This window comes from Zingiber officinale, chromosome 8A, assembly GCF_018446385.1.
Source record: "Zingiber officinale cultivar Zhangliang chromosome 8A, Zo_v1.1, whole genome shotgun sequence".
NCBI lineage: Eukaryota > Viridiplantae > Streptophyta > Magnoliopsida > Zingiberales > Zingiberaceae > Zingiber > Zingiber officinale.
Window position 1 is genome coordinate 24078538 of NC_056000.1, and position 21514 is coordinate 24100051.

General features: G+C 38.8%; 2 protein-coding genes across 2 annotated transcripts; both read left to right on the top strand.

The window, feature by feature from the left end:
• Nucleotides 1–3318: 3318 nt before the first annotated feature.
• LOC122008009 (scarecrow-like protein 15) lies at nt 3319–6161 on the top strand. Its single transcript, XM_042563576.1, has one exon. It carries the CDS (start codon nt 3636–3638, stop codon nt 5958–5960), a length of 2325 nt encoding a protein of 774 aa, XP_042419510.1. The 5' UTR covers nt 3319–3635; the 3' UTR covers nt 5961–6161.
• Nucleotides 6162–11296: 5135 nt separating this feature from the next.
• Nucleotides 11297–14086, top strand: LOC122008026 (scarecrow-like protein 27). Its single transcript, XM_042563601.1, has one exon. The coding sequence runs from the start codon at nt 11626–11628 to the stop codon at nt 13867–13869; it is 2244 nt and encodes a 747-aa protein (XP_042419535.1). The 5' UTR covers nt 11297–11625; the 3' UTR covers nt 13870–14086.
• Nucleotides 14087–21514: the final 7428 nt, after the last annotated feature.

Genomic DNA, 21514 nt, shown 5'->3' on the forward strand with positions numbered 1-21514 from the left:
TTTATTTTTTATTTTTTCCTTTATTTTTATGTGTTTTTATTTATTTATTTATTTATTTTTTAAATTTTTTTTATTTTTTAAAAGTTTTTTAAATTTTTTTACTTTTTTATGTTTTTTTAAATTTTTTCCTATTTTTTATATATTTTTAATTTTTTTTTATGTTTTTATTATTTTTACATTTTTTTTAAATTTTAAAGGGTTTTCCTATTTTATGTTTTTTTTTATTTTTTAATACTTTTTTATGTTTTTCCTATTTTTATTTTTTTTTTATGTTTTTACAATTTTTTTATAATTTTTTATTTTTTTCTTTATATTTTTCTTTTTATTCGAGAATATTTTGGGTTAAAAATTTTTGTTAACCTCGGAATTAAGAAAAATCTCAGTTTTACAAGGTTTTCCGATTCCAGGTTGCATGCCCCTTTTGTTGATGTGTCAGGCATGAAACATTATTCAGGAATCATCGATTACCTAGACCAAACAAGGTTTTCGTTGATAACCTTGGATGGATAACCAAGGTTATCAAGGATAACTTTGAACCAAACACACCCTTAAAGAGGTTCCATGATCAACATCAATGGTAACTATGCAACAAGATAAAAGAACACAACTACTAATGAATGCTAAGGACGATCATGATACCTCCTATACAGTTGGAAGCCGTCGATTAATTCAATAATTGAACGATAACACAATCTAATTAAAACATTTTAACCAATCTAAATGAGTTAGATTATTGACAGCAACAAATTAAAGTGCAATCAATCTAGTTCAAGCATTTTAAGCAATGTAAATGAGTTAGATTATTGATAACCACAAATTAAAGTGCAAACCTAATATCAATCTCAATCCAAGTCTCAAAATATTATACCTGTGTTGAATACAACTAATTCCATTGCATCTTTTTTTGCAATAGAACAATGACTTTCCACCTAATGAAAGATAATTCTAATTATGATGACCAAATATATATATATATATATATATATATAATCGCTAAATTAAATTTGGAAATAATATTCAACATGGCTATTAGAACCGTCATTATTATATAAACTTAGCTTGTTCATGGGTAGCATTAAGTAAATCTTCAACCAAAACACCTACTTAATCAATAACTCACACCCCAAAACCATGTTCTGTTGCTCCTTTAGCTTCTCCAACAAACTCCAACATTTGATTGAATAGACTATATTTTTAATATATCATATATTAAAAATCATATGCCTTGACTAAATTAATGGATACTACAACTGCATTAATCATGTCCCCCCTAATCAAATTTAAATACTAGGCATTCACATGCTAGTGTATCAATCCATCATTTTTTATAATTTTTATTTAAAAAAAACAATCTTCTTCTTCATCATCATCAAGAATATGCAATGAATAGAGAAGCTTTTGGCTATTAGTTTAACTCTATGGGATATGTATTTAGCACTAATTCATGTGATTTGGTCGGCTATGTAGGAATCAAGTGTGTCTTGAGAGTACATTAATAGGGCAATCAAAGAGTTGTTACTTGTGTTGGTGTTATATATTTCTAATTGTGATGAAAATAGTAATGAATGAAGGATGTCGAGGTGTTGTATATAAACATAAATATAATTGCATGAATAATATTATAGCAAAGATGATTATGTTTATTTCAGATATCTCTTATAGTTTGTCTTTAGATTATATGAAAGGAGATAAATGATATGGTCAAGGTTAAGTGACTAAAGGTGGAGGAATTTTTCTCTGGAAAAATACATCCATTGAAGTTTGATTCATATCTCATTATATTATAGTAAATCTGCTACCGTGAGGATAATTGAATGAATAATACGATAGAAGTTAAGGAAGATGTAAATGAATTATTTAGTTAAAGAAAATATAGCATGTGAGTCTTCTTGATTTATTAATTAATTAAGATTTGTAGGTTACGCAACAACTAGACAAGTTAACGATGATTGAATTGTTTATGTTACTCAAAGCTACACAACTTTCGGACGAAGAGACCGAAAAGATTGAGCACAAGAAATTAATGCCATGTATTTGTGGAGGATAGTGTTAGGATCAATGATTTAGGATTTGGGCACATAATAATATCTATCATAAGACATATTTTTTTTCATCTATAACTATTGCCCAATTGATTAGAAAGTGACTATTATAATAGGATAAGAAATTAATTTTCAACAGAACTAATAAATTTGACGGGCCAGTTATAAATTAATTTCATAATTTATTTTTTTTCTATAATTTAATTGGGTAATCAACTTTTGCTAAAATATATTTTCAAATAAAAAGTAAAAAAAAGTCAATTCAATTTAATTTATGTTTAAATTACAAAACAAATGAAAATCATAGGTGAACTTCATATTTAAAATAATAGAAAATAATACCAAAGTCAACATTATCAATGAGACATCACTTGCAATTTGAGGATAATGAAGGATGGTAGTGGGTTTATATTTAATAACTATTGAGTAACTGGGGCCCAGCTACGATCCGGGTCGTGTTGGACTCGGGTCCAATCGAGCCGGACCAAACTCGCCACGGATGGAATTGAGCCCGAGTCCGAACCATGCCTCTAATCAGATCCGTCTGATCACGATGTTCCATCAACATCAGCCGTCGCTTCCTCGCTGGGGCCCTTTCTGCTTCTCCGAACGGCGTTGGTCGCAGTGCTCCCTCACCGGGCCCACACATCCGACGGCCTCTTTCTACGTGCCCGAGCGGCGCGTTTTCCGTTGACGGACAGCGTACCTCGTGTCACGACCAAGGCCCAATCATAAATCGGCAAGTGTGCTTCCAAGGCTGCTGGCTGACTGGAACGCGCAGCGGATCCGTTAGCACCCGGGGGAGGTGGGGCTAACTCCTACTCGAATGGACAGCAATCGGCCTCCGATCACGATCGCGCAGGACCACCGGGACGAAATGACATCCATGCCCCTGCCCGTTTCGGCGGAAATAACCCCACTCTCTAATTTTCGTAGCTACTGATAAAAAAGTGGGTCCCACCGCTTTCCCAGATGATAAGCGAACCAGCCCAGCGGTTAGCGTGAGAAACGACGGGGCGGGCAGAGCCTTTCGAGGGTCTTTTGGTCATTAAACCAAAAATGGTGCTTCGTGTTTTGTTTTTGTTTTTTTTTTGCGGGTTCCTATCTTTACTAAATTACGGCTCAATTTCGATTTTATTATTATTATTATTATATAAAATGTGTAAAAAAGCGCAGCAGTTGCAGACCATCATGGCAGAAGCTAATTTGTAGATCCATAAATATTTGTTATTTGTAGAAAGGGAAGAGGAGAGCAATAATAATAATAATAATTTATAAGAAAATAGAGGGGCGGCACTTTATTACTTTTTTATGTTGCACGCATCCATGGACGAAGAGGGAAACAAAGCAAGAAGAGAGCAGGAGAAAGAAATCGATGAAGAGAGAGAGAGAGAGAGAGAGAGACGGCTGAAGGGAGACGGAGAGGGAGAGGGAGTGAGAGGGATAGAGTTCCGTTGACGCAATGAAATGGAGATAGTAGATTTTATTAAAGTGTAGAAAATCTTCTGTTTCAGCTCTCTGATTAACTTCTTTTCTGTTGAGTTGAGACGAGGGAGAAGAATAGATCTGGTTTCTTGTATGAAGTGGTCTTAGATGAGGGGTTTTCCCTTCCATGGCCATGGGAAAGGGGGCTCAGAAGCAGTGGAGAGAGAATTAGAGGGAAATAAGGCATTTTTCTGGGTGAATAAGAGGCGAAAGTTTGGGATCCAAGAGGGTGCGGAGCCAAGATCGGTGCTTGATCATAGAAGCCCTAGCCCTCCTGCTTCCACAGTCACACTGTCTTCTTCCCTGGGCGGCTCCGGTTCATCTGACACCGCCGGAGTGGCGGCGGTCTTCGACAGTACCGCTAACAAATCGGTCCTCTCCGACACCGCCGCCGAAGTGGGCGGCGGTGCGAGCTGGAAGGAAGAATGGGCGGCCGAGCTGCAGCCCATACCTGCCGGCCTCGACGCGGCCTTCGATGCGGGTGGTGCAAAATGCGGCCTTGGAGTCGACGACTGGGAGACGATGCTGTCCGAGAATTCTGCAGTCTCCCCCGTCCGTGAGCAGACGTTTCTCGGGTGGATCATGGGCGACGTCGATGATCCTGTTTCAGCCCGTTTTAGGCAACATCAGCTCCTCCCTCTGTGCCCGCCGGATTTCGATGGAAACAATGGTGGCTTGGGTTTGGGGGTTCTCGACCCGGGCAATGGTAGGATTGAAGACAAGGCGCCAATCTCAGTCTCCGTGGGCACTTCTGTAGTCCCCAACACTGTTGGTGGTGGCTTCCCGTTCATGAGCAGTAATAGTTGTGTATCCCCGCCCTCTACCGGCTCTGTCATCAAGGGAACCACCATGATTCACCAACCCGCTAGTCATCTAATGTCACAGTCTCTGGCTCCGCCAGGAAACTTCACGCCGTCGCTCTCTTTGCCACCGGGCATTTACCTCCCCGACACCGTGGATGAGAAACTGCAGTTATTTGGCACAGGCCTTCTCTTAAACCAGCCACCAGCCACCTCGAGTTTGCCCTTCTTTCTCAGCGCAGGGCAGGTGGAGCATTCGCTGCCGCAACTCATCCTCCCTACGCAACCAAAGCGCTTACCGATGGAGGACGAATATATCACGAAACTCCCTTTTCTTGAATCTGGCGGCAGCTCGGACCTCTTTCCTCGCCGGTCATCATACCAGCAACCACTGCAAAATCCGGGATTTCCGATGCCTCAGCTCCAGCCAAGGTCAGTGAAGTACAAGTTGTCAGTTTTCTGTGATGATGCTGCGACGCCTGCAGCTGCGCAGCAGCAGCAGCTGCAACAGGCATTGGTTAACCTGCTTATCGAAGCTGCTAAGATGGTCGAGGCTAAGAACTTCGTTGGTGCGCACGGGATATTGGCGCGGCTCAATCACCAGCTCCCCTCCCCATTGGGGAAGCCCCTTATCCGTTCTGCCTTTTACTTCAAGGAAGCACTGCAACGTATACTCTGTAACGGGCCTACTCCTGTTTTCTCCTCCAATTCACCCTCCCATCATCAGCAGAGCCTATTCTCCTTGTCGACGCAATTTGACGTTGTGCACAAGCTCTGTGCATACAAGACATTCTCTGAAGTCTCTCCAATCATCCAATTCTCCAACTTCACTTGCATTCAAGCCCTTCTTGAAGAACTCAGTAGCTCTGACCGAATCCATATTGTGGACTTCGACATTGGAGTTGGTGGACAATGGTCTTCTTTCATGCAGGAGCTAGCACAGCGACGCTGCTCTTCCTCAAATCCTGTGGTAATGCTAAAAATGTCAGTGCTTGTGTCTGATTACTCCCAGAACAATCTGGAGCTTCAGCTCGTTCGTGATAGCCTCTCCCATTTTGCGAATGACCTTAACATTCCATTTGAATTTTACTTCCATAGCCTTGAATCATTTGATGCCTTGGAGCTACATGCCATTGAAGGCGAAGCTATTGCAGTAAACCTTCCTATAGGAAGCTATGGGAAACTTTCCTTCCCGTCTATTCTCTACCTTGTCAAGCAGCTCTCTCCTAAGATTGTCATCGCAGTTGACCAAGGTTGTGATCGGAGTGACTTGCCATTCTTGCAGCATTTTCTCCACGCTTTTCAGTCCTCTATGGTTCTTATGGACTCCATTGATGCATCTGGAACTAACCAAGATATGACAACCAAGATGGAGAAGTTCCTGCTTCAGCCAAGGATAGAGAGCTCAGTTCTTGGACGATACCATACTTCTGATAAGATACTTCCCTGGAGGACACTCTTTACCACCTCAGGTTTTATCCCTATTCAACTCAGCAATTTCTTGGAGACGCAGGCTGACTGCCTTTTAAAGAGAGTGCAGGTAAGAGGGTTTCATGTGGAGAAGCGTCAGGCGACACTTTACCTCTACTGGCAGCGCAGGGAGCTCGTCTCAGTATCAGCTTGGAGGTGCTGAAGATAGAACTACCTGGTTCCTGGCATGCTATCCTTGTGTTTGATTCTTGAATATCTGTAGCAAGAGTTGGCAATTTAGGTAATTCCATCTCAGTTTTAGATATTGTCATAACTTAATCCTCTATAATGGTAACAACTTTTATTGTCTTGCTGGTTATATCAACTTATTTATGTCCATTAAATCTTAGTGGTTTTGCTTCAAGCTAAATGATATTGACAACTTGACACTGCTGGAGCTTTATGTTTTTATTTGAACAATGTGAATGGATATTTTTATGATTTCGGCCTGACTGTTATAGTCATTATTTTTCTTGTGTTAACATGATTACATTTGCACCAGCTTCTAAGTCATATACTGTATGCTTTTATTTACTGCATAAGATCCTTTAGATTGAGTTTGTTGTGTGTTTGGAAGGTAACTCATGATCATAATTATCTGCTCATGAATATAGAAGAAGCTTAGTCTTAGGGAATGTTACTACTATGGTGGTGAAAGAGATCATCTATATGTTAATAGGGAGGAAGATAGGTTGTTTAATCAAGCAAACCTTCATGCAAGACAATCAAACTAATAGAGCTATCATGATTCAGGCCAGTTCATGATTTGACAAATTACTTGTTAAGTCCTGCTATCTTATATCCTATTAGTTGCAATTTGTGTTGGAGAAATACAAGGTATTTATATAGTTAGGTTAGCATTAAATTCATACACCAATAAAATTATGCAAGTTTGGTCTCTTCGGTTCCTTGTAATTAATGGATACTGCAAAGTATGAAAAAATATAACTTGTTTTAATGTATGATTATTTTTCCATTAACCTGAGCCTTTGTTGCCAAGTTGCTGTTGGAACTTCAAAGCAAGGTTAGTCAGAAAATATGGCTGGAGTTTATCTGGCATGAATTTAATCGCTCTAGTTATAAAGGTCACACTGCTTCAAAAACAATTGCACAAACATTTTAGTGGGATATAGTATCAAACAACCTAGTTTGATCGACATTTGAAGTTCTGACTTGTTTCATGAGGGTTATAAATGCTTAGGAAAGCTATATCAATACTACACTTGAGGTCTTGGCAGTTTACCTAGGGTGCGTTTAGTTGGAGGTTATGTTTGATAACCTTAGTTATCCATCCAAGGTTATCAACAAAACTCCTATTTGGTTTAGATAATCAGCGATCCCTAGGAATGAACGATGGCTACCATATCACTAAAATGTCAGCAAAAGGGGGAATTTGATTACCTTGGAAAGCCTAGGATTTTTCTTCATTCCGGTTAACAACAACATTTTTCCAAAATTACCCTCCTGGTTCTGCACATGAAGGAGGGCAAGCGGCTGTTAGGCTTGGAAGGAGTGGAGGCAAGGAGGGGCGCACGAAGGGATGACTCTGCACCGGCGGTGGCTTGGTGGGATGAGACGGCGGGTGCCAGCGATCACCTCGGAACAACGTCCTACTATGAAGAGGACATGATAATGGGCAGTGACATGGAGACAGCGTTTGCGGAGGAGGTCGTGTCGGCGCCTTGTGGAGGAGGCGGGATCAACAGCTTGGGGAGGAGGTGGCATCAGTGATCGCGTGGATGGGAGCAGCGAATCGACAAAAAGGCAAAAACAAAGAAGATGGAAGGCTTTAATTATATTTTAAAAATACATAAGTTTATTTTAAAATTTAAAATTTAAAAATTAATTATATTTATTTATTATATATATATTATCAACTTATTAATTAATATTATTAACTAAATTTATTCTTAAAAAAATAATCAAATATCAAATTGAAACAAGGGGCAATACAGTAAATGTTAAATTAGGTTATATCATTACATAGGTTGAATCAAACAACATTCAGTTATGTTACATTCTTTATAATCAAAGTTATACATGATAATTTGAATCAAACGCACCCTAAAAATATTCTTCCTGGTCATCGAGCTAGCCTTCTTGGATCGATCTGTTGCAGAACTTATGTGCATCTAGAATGTGAATTCACTTGGAAGTGTTGGTTATTTTCCCGTCTTAACGCTGGCTGACATCATAAATATATTGTGTTAGATGACTGTTGAGATGACGTGATGTTTGGCTCCCTGCGCTCCATAAAATAGGGGATTAAGTTGAGTAGAGTAATCAGCAGCAGTCTTAAGTCCCATCACTTGTTACATGTTTGTTTAATTCTAGATGATGAACAAATATGCAATAGTTTTGTAGTGAAACCAAATACTTATTGTTAAAGTAGATTTCTTTTATTGAATCTGGAATGGCTACAAAATGGGATTCTCGTAAGATGCATCAATATACTTGCTTCACTCGTCACAATCTGTAACAGATGCAAAGCCAAGTTACTCGGTTCTAATTAAACTAATTGTATGCTCAATATTAGTTTTGAGTTTGTAAAATAATGAGGTTAGGATAATTGGATTACCTATTGCCTTGGACAAATGCCCTATAAATATAAGAATGATATTCAAGAAATATAGAAATTCCTAGGTGTTAATACATTATGATAGAAAGATCAATTAGGAATAGAAATCCATACTCTAAATTACTAGGGATAGTTCGTTAATACCCCTCAAATTGAATGTGCTGGATGTAACTTAGTTTTCTTCAATCAGTGCAGTTGATTATATCCTTCAATTGGAGGAAGCAACAATTTATAATCCATCTAGAACTTATTAAGAGAAGAAAAGTATTAAACAGAAGTTAGCTTGGAAATTCTTGTTGGGGATTATAATCCATATAGAGCTTATTAAGAGAAGAAAAGTATTAAGCAGAAGTTCTCTTGGAAATTCTTGTTGGAGATTATAATCCTTCTAGAGCTTATTAACAGAAGACAAATTGTTGGAGGGATATGGACAAACAAATAGATGACCAAATTGCACCACTATCAGTGGCTCCAACAAATTAGGTTTCTTTGGATGATCAAGGCTCAACCAAGTAATTTGATTGGAACCATTTTCATTCTAAACATACCAAATCCTGATTAATTAGAAAGATGTAATGCTGGATTAGCCATTGCCAAAAGACGAACTATGCTAACTTTTGTCCTAACTTACCCTGAACCACGCTTTCTTGATTCAGTTGTACCATAATTTAGACTTGGCTTTGATCCTTAAGTTTTGTCATTGAGGTTCATTAAATCTTTTAGCCTAATTAGTAATGTTAATTAGATTGCCGATTAGTTTCTTTTTGCTTGGTTTGACTTGATTATTAGTTTTGCTCTGCCTTGAGATAGATTATGATCTTGGTGTTGAATCTTGATCTTCCATGAATTAGTTTAAGAATCCTTGAGATAGATATTTTTTTTTTTGGATCCTATATATCTAAACCAAGATGAAATTTTATCTTGTGATCTTATCCACTTGGAATGCTGGCAAGATTGATTCGTATGCTTAATTGATATACGACACTAGATTGTTGAACACTTGATATGAGTTTGCTGTAAAAATTCCATTCATAACCTAGCTCTTGTCTTGTTCATTGATTTTTCTATTGGATTTGGAGTAGAGTCATCCATCATAGTTACTTCCGATTCCAAACACTAACACTCCATGTTGCAAAAGGCAATTGACTCTATTCTTCGTGTGTATATTTTTCTTTCCCACACCTCGTCTGTGCTCGATCGATGGATCGATCAACCACATCGAAGTTTGGTCAACTAAAGTAACATGTTTGAGCCTATGGCTCAACTGTATCTAGCCAATCCATACCATCGTTTGGCTGTATTTTGATATAAGGTGTTTATTCGGATGAGTCAGATTAAAAAAAAAAATTATAAAATGTTTTAATTTGAATCTGATCCGAATTTAAATACAATTCGAAATCCGAATCCAATCAAACTAAATCTATCCAAATAATCCATTAAAAATATTTTTTAAATATTTTTTAATAATTTTTTATTTTAATATTTTATTATTATTATTATATTAATATTGATAATGATATATATAAAAATATCTTAATTTAAAAAAATTAATTTAATTTTTAAAAAATCCCTTAAAATTTAAATATGGGTTAATTTAAAAATCGCTAATTAAAAAAATCCTTTAATAATATGAAAATTTCGCATCTGAACTTATTTTTTCAGGTTGATTCGGGTCATCAGTGTAGATTCATTCTTGAAATCTTTTAGTTTGATGGGATCAGCTCGGTTAAACGTTTCTAGGTGTGAAAATGTAAATAATTGGAGGGATCAAAAATCATCTCCAATAAATCGAGAAAATGGGCATTCATATGCTGAAGAAAGCAGGTACATGTTTGATTTTTAAACTATTTTAGACTGTTATTATGATAGATTTAACAGAGAGATTTTTTTCTGAGCAAATGAGTCGGATGTGGCATCTTTATCGAAATGTTATGGAATTTTAATTCAAGATTATTTAAATTTTATTTACATTGCATGTATATCCACTGATAGGGGTGTATGATAAGAGTATAAATGAATCTAAGTCGCTTATAAATTTTTCGGAACTTGATTCAATAAAAGAACTTGTTTAATGAGATTCGTTAAGATAAATAAATCAATTCAAATTTCACAATACTCAGGCTTATTGACTGGTAAACGTGCTCGTTAATAAATTCATGAATCAATTTTTAAATAAAAAAATAATATGCTCTACTTATAAAAAATATAGACAAATATATTAAATATATTTATTAGAAAAAAATATAAATTTTAATAAAAATATTATAATTTTTTTAAATATATAATTTAATTTTTAATGAATATTTAAAATTTTAATTTATATTTATTAAATTTATTTAGAGTTGATAAAAGTTTGAATAAATTCGTAAGTGATTCGTAAGTGATGAATATATTCGTTAAATAAAATTTAAGATCAGATTAATTATAAATAAAATAAATTTAAATATTTAAGATTACAGATTATATCCCTATTCACTGACGAAACGCTTTAGTAATTACAAGGGAGGTGAAGTGTTTGTGTCAGCATCTCTGACAGTCCATACTAGAATAATAGGGAGAAGATAATGATGACTGTGAAGTGAAGTAGATGTAGAGGTGAGTTACAGGACAACCATGTTTCATCAATCCTAAAATTCGACCTCTCAATTTTAAATGTCTATCCCAAGATTAATACCGAGAGGTTGACGGTACTAAACAGGTGACTAGAAATGTGATGAGTTAAAGTAGGTAGAAATTTATGCTCTGTCAATCCTATGATTTTACCTCTCCATTTGAGGTGGTAAGTACAAGTATTTTTGTAGGGCCCATTAAAAGGTATGCTATGATTTTTTTATATTTTTTTAAAAATTTAATTATTAATACTTAAAAAAAAATTAGAGAGGGAGATATTTAATAGAAAGAATTTATGAGACGCAGGAAGAGAGAGAGAGAGAGACACAGCGCGCGCGCTCAGGGAACGGGAGACAGGGACGTGGGAAAGGCTCCTCTGCCACTCCCACTGCCCCACTCTACCAAGTGATATCCTACAAGATACTTGAAATAGATGATCTCAAAGCGAAGTATAAGAGAGAGGGAGAGAGACGGAAGAAATTGGTGAAATGGAGAAAGAACGAGCAGGAAGAAGAAGTGAGCGTGGCTCGTGAAATGAAGAGGGTAGTTAGTTAGATTCTCTGATTATTTCCTTCTATGTAGAATTGGGCTGCGAGGATTTATTGATCTGAAGTGTTGTTGTATGAAGTGGTGGCATTAGATGAGGAGTTTGTTGCCTTTCCATGGCCAGGGGAAAGGGGGCTCAAAAGCTGTGGAGAGAGTGTTAGAGGGGAAGCAAGCTTTTTTGCGGGTGGATAAGAGATCAGAGTTAGGGATTCACGACGAAGTGGTGGAACCAAGATCGGTGCTTGATCACAGGAGCCCCAGCCCTCCCACCTCCACAGCCACACTGTCTTCTTCCCTGGGCGCCTCCGGCTCAACTGACACCGCCGGAGTGGCGGCGGTCTCTGGCGACGCCATCGACAAATGGGGCTTCTCTGAGTCCGCCGCCGAGGAGAGCGGCGGTGCGGGCTGGAAGGAGGAATGGGCGGCTGAGCTGCAGGCCTTACCGGCTGGCCTCGACGTGGGCTTCGACGCGAGCGGTGCAAAATGTGACCTTGGAGTCGATGACTGGGAGACGATGCTATCCCAGGATTCCTTCGTCTCCCCCGTCCGCGAGCAGAGTTTTCTTGGTTGGATCGTGGGCGACGGCGACGACCCTGCCTCAGCCCGTCTTAAGAAGCATCTCCTCACTCATGGTCTGCCAGATTTCGATGTAGATAATGGCGGCTTCGGATTGGGGATTCTCGACTCGGCCGGCAACGGAAGCATTGAAGACGTTGGTGGCGGCTTTCCGTTCACGGGTAGTAACAGCTGGGTATCGCCACCCTCTAACCGCATCGGCATCAAGGGCACCACCGTTAATATCATCCCCCAAAACGATAGTCAGTTAATCTCGCCGCCTCATCCACCGGTGTGCAACTTCTCCTCGCCGTTCTCTTTTCCACCGGGCATTTACTTACCGGAGCCCTTGGATGACGAGCTGCAGCTATTTGCCTCAGGCTCTCTCTTAAACCAGCAACCAGCCACTCCGAATCCGTCCTTCTTTCTCAGAGTGGGGCAGGCAGAGCTGCAACAGCTACCTCCCCTCCACTTCCCTACCCAACCGAAGTGCCACCTCCCCGTAGGGGACGAATATATGACGAAGCTCCCTTTTCTTGCATCTGGTGGTAGCTCGGACCTCTTCCATCGGCGGCAACCGTACGAGAAGCAACAACAACTCCAGCAAAGTCCAGTGAAGCCGAAATCGTCAATTTTCGGCGATGATGCGGCGACACCTGTAGCGGCGCAGCAGAAGCAGCTAATCGACATGCTTACCGAAGCTGCAAAGATGGTTGAGGCTAGGAATTTCGCTATCGCGCACGGGATATTGGCGCGGCTCAATCACCAGCTCCCCTCGCCAGTGGGGAAGCCCCTTATCCGCTCTGCCTTCTACTTCAAGGAGGCACTGCAACATATACTCTGTAACAGCCCTAGTCTTGATCACCATCAGAAGAACCCATTGTCTACTTGCCTGTTGGCGGAGCAATTTGACATTGTGCACAAGCTCAGTGCTTATAAGACATTCTCTGAGGTCTCTCCCATCGTCAAATTCAACAACTTCACCTGCATTCAAGCCCTCCTGGAAGAGCTCGGTAGCTCTGACCGCCTCCACATCGTGGACTTTGACATTGGAGTTGGCGGGCAATGGTCTTCATTCATGCAGGAGCTAGCACAGCGACGCCTCTCTTCTGCAAATCCAGTGCGAATGCTGAAAATAACAGTGCTTGTGCCCAATTACGCCCAAGACAACCTTGAGCTCCACCTTGTTGGTGACAATCTCACCCATTTTGCGAGTGATCTCAACATACCCTTTGAATTCTACTTCCAAAGCCTGGAATCATTTGATGCCTTGGGGCTCCATGTTACCGGAGGCGAAGCTATTGCTGTAAACCTCCCGGTGGGCTCTGGGAGCCTTCCCTTAACGTCCATCCTTAGCCTTGTCAGGAAGCTTTCTCCGAAGATTGTCGTATCAGTTGACCAAGGTTGCGATCGGAGTGACTTGCCATTCTGGCAGCATTTCCTCCGTACTTTTCAATCCACCATAGTGCTCATGGATTCCATTGATGCATCTGGGACTAACCAAGATATGGCAGCCAAGATGGAGAAGTTCCTGCTTCAGCCAAGGATAGAAAGTTCTATTCTTCGACGATACCTTGCTCCTGACAAGATACTTCCCTGGAGAACAATCTTTACCACCTCAGGTTTTATCCCTATTCAACTGAGCAATTTCATGGAGACACAAGCTGACTGCCTTTTGAAGAGAGTGCAGGTGAGAGGGTTTCATGTGGAGAAGCGTCAAGCCACACTTTACCTCTACTGGCAGCGCAAGGAACTCGTCTCAGTGTCTGCCTGGAGGTGCTGAAGGTATAACTACCTGGTTACAGCCATGTTATCCTTGTGTCTGATTCTTGAATATCTGTAGCAAAGTTGGCAATTTAGGTAGCTCACTCTTGGTTTTAGATGTTTTCATTTATGTTGTCTAGTTGGTTATATCATCATCACCTTTTGTTTATGTTCATGTAATCATAGATGTATTTGCTTTAAGCAAAACGACATTGGATCTGTTGGAGATACATGTGTTTGTTTCTACCATGTCAATGGGGTGTCTAATGATCATGACTTAACGATTAGCCGGATTTTTTTGTTTGTGTTGATAATATGATTGCATTAGGACTTGCTTCTAAGTCATCTGCTCTTTACATTAATAGGATCCATTAGAAAGTCTGTTGTGTGTTTTCAAGTTTAATCAATATGAATTTGTTGGCGCAACGGGACAGACAAGAGAGGTTGAGTTTATCTGTCAAAAAGTGAAACAAACATCTTTCTCAACCGTTCAACTCAGATTATCAACAATAGTATAATTAAAATGAATAATAAGAAAATGAAGGAAGATGCGCAGGGTTTACTTGGTTACAATCTAAGTTGTTGTTAATCCAAGGCCAATGAAAGCTCTAAAAATATCCTTCGGTGAAGGTGGAGAAGCTTTTTATACTCGTTAATTGCTCAGACTATTGTTAGGAAAAGAATACAAGAGTTGATATCTATTTTCTAGGTCCATAGCTCTTTTTATAGCCCCTGGAAAATCTTATCCGTGACTTAAAGGCGCCTTCTATAGGGTTGGAAAGCGCCTCCAACGAGGCGGCAAAGGATAAAGATTTATCCTTTGGCAACGGCTAAAATTAGTTTGGTCGAAGGCACCTTCCATAGGGCTGGAAGACGCCTTCATATTGTTCATTGGCTGGAAGGCGCCTTCCACAATGAAGGTGCGGGGGTGCCTTCCACAGTGAAGGTGCAGGGGCGCCTTCAATTCACTTTGAAGGCGCCTCCAGCAGTAATTCCAACCTTCTTTCGCTCTTCTGCTGCTCCGATCGCCTAAGTGATCGTGGCCATCTGAAATAGGACTCACCCGGACCCATTTTTCGGCCTTCTCCTCGAGCAAATTTCCGCTCCGGCTTCTCGTCCCTCGGAACGTCACGCACGTCCTTCTTGTCCATCGGTGTACTCTTCTGCAGCACCTCATCTTTCGGATGCACCGAGTCCATCAACTCCCTTCCCATGTCATCCTTCTCACTAGCTGCGTCTTCCACTCGACTTCTTGTGTTCCTAAACTTCTGCACACTTAGACACAAGGGTCAAACACAACAGGACCTAATTTAACCTGGTTGATCAATCAAAATTATCACGGGGTTCCAACAATCTCCCCCTTTTTGGTGTGCATCAACCTAGATTCAAGTTAGGGTAAAAACAATGCAATAAAAGTGTTGTAAAGAAATTGTAATAATAACATTTTAGGAACATTAAGTATAATATTGTAAAATTTAAAAGTTTGCAAAATAAAAAAAATATTTAAAATCTCCTAAAATCGGTCATATCAAAAAATAACATAAGAGGTTAGAATATTTTGAAGTTAATTTTGAGTGGTACTTAATAAAATAGTAAACAAAATAGTTAAATTTTTTCATAAAGTCATACTTTGTAAAAAAAATTAACAAAAAAATATTTTATAAAAAAAAACTACTTTGTTAACCGAGTAAATCGTTTTAACAGTTAGTTAATTAAATATTTATTTCGATAATTGACTTCCAAGCTGTAGCGAGACACTAGGTCTTCTTGGATATTGGAGCAACAACTACTTTCTTAGACAAAGCCTTTTAAAGAAATTAATATTCAATTTAACTCTTTTATAATTAAAAGAATTTAAGTATAGATATGATTTTGGAACCCAATAAAAGTTCCTACCTATTGGATTAATCAGAAATTTTGGAGCTACATACATTTTAGGAATATTCCTAATTTGTCTCTGTTGATGTCTAATATACCGATTCAAATTATTATATCTTCTAATATTTTAATTTTTTAAGCATGCACGATTTTTCAAGTATTCTATTTCTGTTTTCAGTTTATCATTTTTCATTTTTAAATTATCCAGCAAATCTAATGTACATGTTTTTGCTAATTGTCTTTTCAAATCATTGTTTTCTTTTTCTAGTTTTACTAAATTCTTAGAAAGAACTTTAATGAATTGAAAAGATTGTTCGGGTGAAAGAGCGCTTACCTCACTTACCTTAAGTTCTGATGCTCCCTGATCTTGTCTGAGAAGCCTGACAAAACGAAAAGCTGGGAGCTGGTTTTGATCCTCCCCTTTCACCGGGGACCTACTAAACCTAACCCATATCACTCCCCTTTCATTGCAGCTTTGCTCTGATGATCCTCCCCCTTCGTCGATGCTCATCTCTGAGCTGGTTTCGTCTTCCTTTTGATGGTCTGCTATTAAGGCTAGTCCAGTGTAGATTTCGATTTCGGAGTCGGAGGATGACGATTCATCCCATGTGGCTTTTAGATTATATTTGGGCCGAACTGGCTTCTTATTCTTTTTTCCTTATCTTTGTGTTTCAATTTTGGGTAGTCATCCTTGATGTGCCCTTCTTCATTGCAGTTGTAGCATCAGACCGTCCTTTTGTTTCAATAATGCTTTCTCGTCTGTGATTTAAATTTATTAGATTTAATAAATTTATTAAATTTTCTTACTAGCAGCGTCGCTTCATTTTCGTCGATCAATGCTTCGGAATCAGGACCTTCCTTCTTGACTCTCAAGGCAAGATTGTTGTTCGACTTTTCGATTTCTTTAGAATCTGCACATCAAGTTTCGTGAAGTTCAAAAGTGAAAAGCAAATTCTCTAGTGTACTTACCTCGAAATCCTTAGAGGTGTAGTATGCATCTACTAAGGATGACCATTCTGAAGTTCTTGGGAAGACGTTGACCGTATAACGGATTGAATCTTTGTTCATTACTGATTCTTCGAGATTGTTGAGCTGAGTGATGAGTTCTTTGATTCGTGCTTGGAATTGCGCTACCTTTTCTCCATTATTCATCCGCAGGTTTGTTAGCTGGGTTCGAAGGATGTCTCATCTTGCTAACTTTGCTTCTGAAGTACCTTCATGGAGTTCTAGAAACTTCTCCCAGAGTTCTTTGGCGGAATCGTAGCTGCCGATTCGATTGACTTCTTGGGGCGGAAGGACGCTGAGCAAATGAAATTCTGTTTTACCATTCGCCTCGAAATCGGCTTGCTCCTTCTTCGTCCACTGGTATTCTTCTTTATCTTTCGGAACTACAAAAATTATATTTCATAATTAACAGAATCTCAAAATCTGTTTTAAAGAATACCTTCATTCAGTGTTTCCATTGCGCGAAGTCTTCCTCGAATTTTGATGGGTGGATGCTTGCACCGACTATCGTCTCATTGCTTCAGTGTGCGGTTAGTCCTTCTGAGGCGATTTGACTCTTATACCACTTGTTGGCGCAACGGGACCAGCAAGAGAGGGTTGAGTTTATCTGTCAAAAAGTGAAATAAACACCTTTCTCGACCGTTTAACTCAGATTAGTAGCAATAGTATAATTAAAATAAATAATAAGAAAATGAAGGAAGAGGCACAGGGTTTACTTGTTTATAACCTACGTGGTTATTAATCCAAGGACAATGAAAGCTTTAAAAATCTCCTTCGATGAAGACGGAGAAGTCTCTTACACTCATTAATTGCTCAGACTATTGTTAGGAAAAGAATACAAAAGTTAATATATATTCTCTAGATCGAGATGTCTTTTTATAGCCAATGGGAAATCTTATCCGTGGTTTGAAGGCACCTTCCATAGGGCTGGAAGGCGCCTCCAACGATGCACCAAAGAATAAAGTTTTATCTTTTGACAATGGCTAAAACAGCCTGGTCGAAGGCGCCTTCCATAGGGCTGGAAGGCGTCTTCGTACTGTTCATCGAAGACACCTTTGTATTATTCATTGAGGGTGTCTTCCAGCCATAGAAGGCACCTTCCACAATGAAGGTACGAGGACATCTTTAATTCACTTTGAAGGCGCCTCCAACAGCAATTCCAACCTTCTTTCTCTCTTCTGTTGCTCCGATCACCTGGGTGATTACGACTATCCGAAATAGAGCTCACCCGGACCTATTTTTTGACATTCTCCTCGAGCAGGCTTCCGCTCTAGCTTCTCGTCCCTCAGAACGTCGCGCACGTTTTTTTCGTCCACCGATGTACTATTCCACAGCACTTCGTCCCTCGGATGCACCAAGCTCGTCAGCTCCCTTCCCGTGTCATCCTTCTCGCTAGCTGCGTCTTCTGCTCGACTTCTTGTGTTCATAAGTTGTTGCACATTTAGACATAAAGGTCAAACACAACAGGATCTAATTTAACCTGGTTAATCTCATCAAAATTACCATTCTATTTTTTAAATTTTCCTTTCCTTTTGACCGATCATTCTTGGAGGTTCTTCCAAGTTCAATTTTATACTATACTGCTGATATCGATCCGCGAACCATCACTATTCATTCGATATGCTTTTCACTTTTCGTCTAAACATATAACGATTCTTTCCTTCTCTCTGTTTGAAGCTAAGTTCATAAGAAAAGAGACGATGAGCTTGTTCTCCGAGAATGAAGTTCAAAATAGATTTTGTTTTGACCAATCCATCATCCACTCATGTTTCTAAAGAATTAAAGTTTTCTTTGGTACTTTTCTAATGATTGGTGCATTGATTGGTAAATTGTCGACAGGTAAAACTTATGAAATTTGTCTATGGAGTTGTGAATGTAAATTCTATCTAATTTGTTGCAAATTTGCTCCTCTGTTTTAACTTTCACTGACCTGCAGGAGCCCGTGTGAGTTGATTTTGACAGCTCGTGGCATTGCCGCATTATTCCCCATCAAATGAATGCTGCCTTGTGTTTCCCATGCAGTTCTTTTTGGTATCTGAACTGTGCAAAGACTCCACATATAAAATATGCTCTTTTTGTGCCACACAATTGCATCTCCTGTATGCTTTTCAGGCTCAAAAGACTTTGAGCTTGTTCTAGAGGTGGACATCTCTCTTCTTAGTTCGTCTATCTGGTATATTCAGAAACACAATAGTAATGCATTGATGACCGATCTCCAGTGTAAAGCCGTTCAACTCCGAATGATGACCGTTCTCGGCTCCTAAATTTTTCCGTATGTGGGTACTTCGATCGGGGCCGCCAAACATAAGTTTTTCTAGCAAATTTTGTCACCAGCACGCTCCAACAGAGGATCAAATTGCAGCCTTCTTGTTTGCCGTCAAATGCTTTTACCGCTGCGCAGCGTGTGGGGACAATAATTTTCACTTTAAGCTACAATGGCATGATCACCATGTCGAGGGCTTCCAAACATTTCGGTTGATCATTTGAGAACTTTTTATTTCATGCTTGAACATGGAATTCAGTCATTCTGGCTTCGGTCAAAGTGAGTATGTTCTGTATTTGGTAACGCTCACTAACTTTGCCTCAAAGTTCAGTTTTTTAAGTAAAATATCATCATTTTTTTTTTCACTCGATTAGTGCCCCCATAGATATTCTATAGACGAACCAAGATGAAAGTTACTTGCTTTCAAACTTAGTCAGTAAGGTGCACAAAGTTTTTGTCAATATAATTTCAGGGAAGGAAAGGATCTACTTTACTTTGAAAAAGGATTATATTACATTACATGGAGGCTCTCTTGCAAAGCTACTGCCACCAAAGATGAGACTATCAATTATGTAGTTCCAACATGGACCAGTGTCTCCCATTGACTGAGACAGACATACATGGATCGATGTCACTGTAGAGAATGTGATACTCTTCTGAACTTTTGTCCCTTTCAAGCATATTGACAGTTCTTCAACAAGCGGTTAGTGAATCGTCTGCAAGCTTGTCAGTGAAATGTGATGTTGCATACACAAATTCTAATGTACTTTTTTTTTAAAAAAACACGTTATCAGTGTTTGTAGGGCTGTCTCACACTGCATTGTTTGATCTAAACGATGAAAACTCATTCATGGTCAGGCCCGACCATTGTAGTCTTTAGTCTTTAGTGTTTGTTGGTGGTGCTAAATTATCCTTCACATGCTCTCTGTGCCAGCCAACGCACTTATGCACAGGACGCCAACCCCTCCTCGTCTTCCATTACTGAAACACTATTTCTGACCACTTTCTCATGTGGCATGAAGTTTATGTGCTAGTCGTCCTTTCGGGGCGGTGCGATGATTAAAATATGAAGTATTGTCACATGAGATCTTGGGGTCGAAACTCGGCGTAACCGAGCATAACCTCCCCATGTCTTGACCATTTGCACTAATGGCTAGTAGTCACCCGTGATTTACCTCCTCTGGGGCCGAGCGAATCGCCTTTTGCCACATGAAGTTTATGTGCTAGTCACTATTTCAATGATTAGTAGTCGACCATGATTTATCTTCTCCGTATTAGTTCTGGGACAGATTGTCTGGGATACTGAAACGAGCGTATTCATCTTTTGTCACCATGAAATTTAGTAATTGACGAAAGGGCACATTTAATTTAATGTTGTAGAATTTTTTAAAAAATCATTTAATTTTTAAAATTTTTAAATAACGTACTTTTTTTTATTTTATCTTCTACCAACCATGGTGTTACATCCAAAGAATAATAGTGTTGTTTTTTTAAAAAATAGTATGATTATGATACTAAATTTTAAAAATCAGCATAAGTATTGGTTTTCAAAACATACACCACCACGGTGTTAAATCACTTCATAGTGGTACTGATTGGTTTTTTATTTTTGATTTTTGAAAATCAATACTATATTTATTCATTCTTTAAAATTTAATACCACGTAAGGAAGATATTAATTCTCAGCGGACGACATTCTTAAAAAAATTTCTTTAATATTTTAATTATTTGTTGATTGATTATAAATTAATTCTATAATTTATCTTCTTTCCTATAATTTAGAGATCGACTATAAAAAAACATTTAAAATAAATATAATCAACTTAATATAATTTTTTAAGTTAAAGACATCTTTGAAAAATTTTATAATTTAAAATATCGCTTTTGGTCAATTGCCTTGATCCTTGTCTTAGAAACAATGTGTTTGAGATTGGATTTTGTCAGTGGTGGACAGCAGGACAGGTTGGCAAGGGCAGGCCTTGATCCTTGTCTTAGAAACAATGTGTTTGAGATTGGATTTTGTCAGTGGTGGACAGCAGGACAGGTTGGCAAGGGCAGGCGACCAAGGCCAGGGGTGTTTCATGAGTTGAGATCCTCTGTTTCGAAAATATCGTGTCTGTATTCCAGCGTTGATTGGACGGTTATGACATTTTCATGATGTACACGATATCCTTGAGATATGATTTAATTCATCCGATCAATGTTGGAATATGAAAATATGATATTTTCGAGACAGAAAATCTCATCTGGTGTTCCATTGGCGCTATGGTGATTGGCACACAGTTGAAACTCTACTGGAAGGGTTGGGAGCAAGGGCCCAAATATGGTGACAGCACACTGCTGCAAGTCACTTTCGTGTTCAGAAACAAACCTGCCATGCATGCATCATGCATGGAACATCTACGGGCCATCAAAATAAAATTCAATATTATAAATAATTTAGTTTTCTAATACAAACGATACAAAGATTTAAATATAGAGTATTATCATATTAAATCATGGGTTAAAATTTAATGTA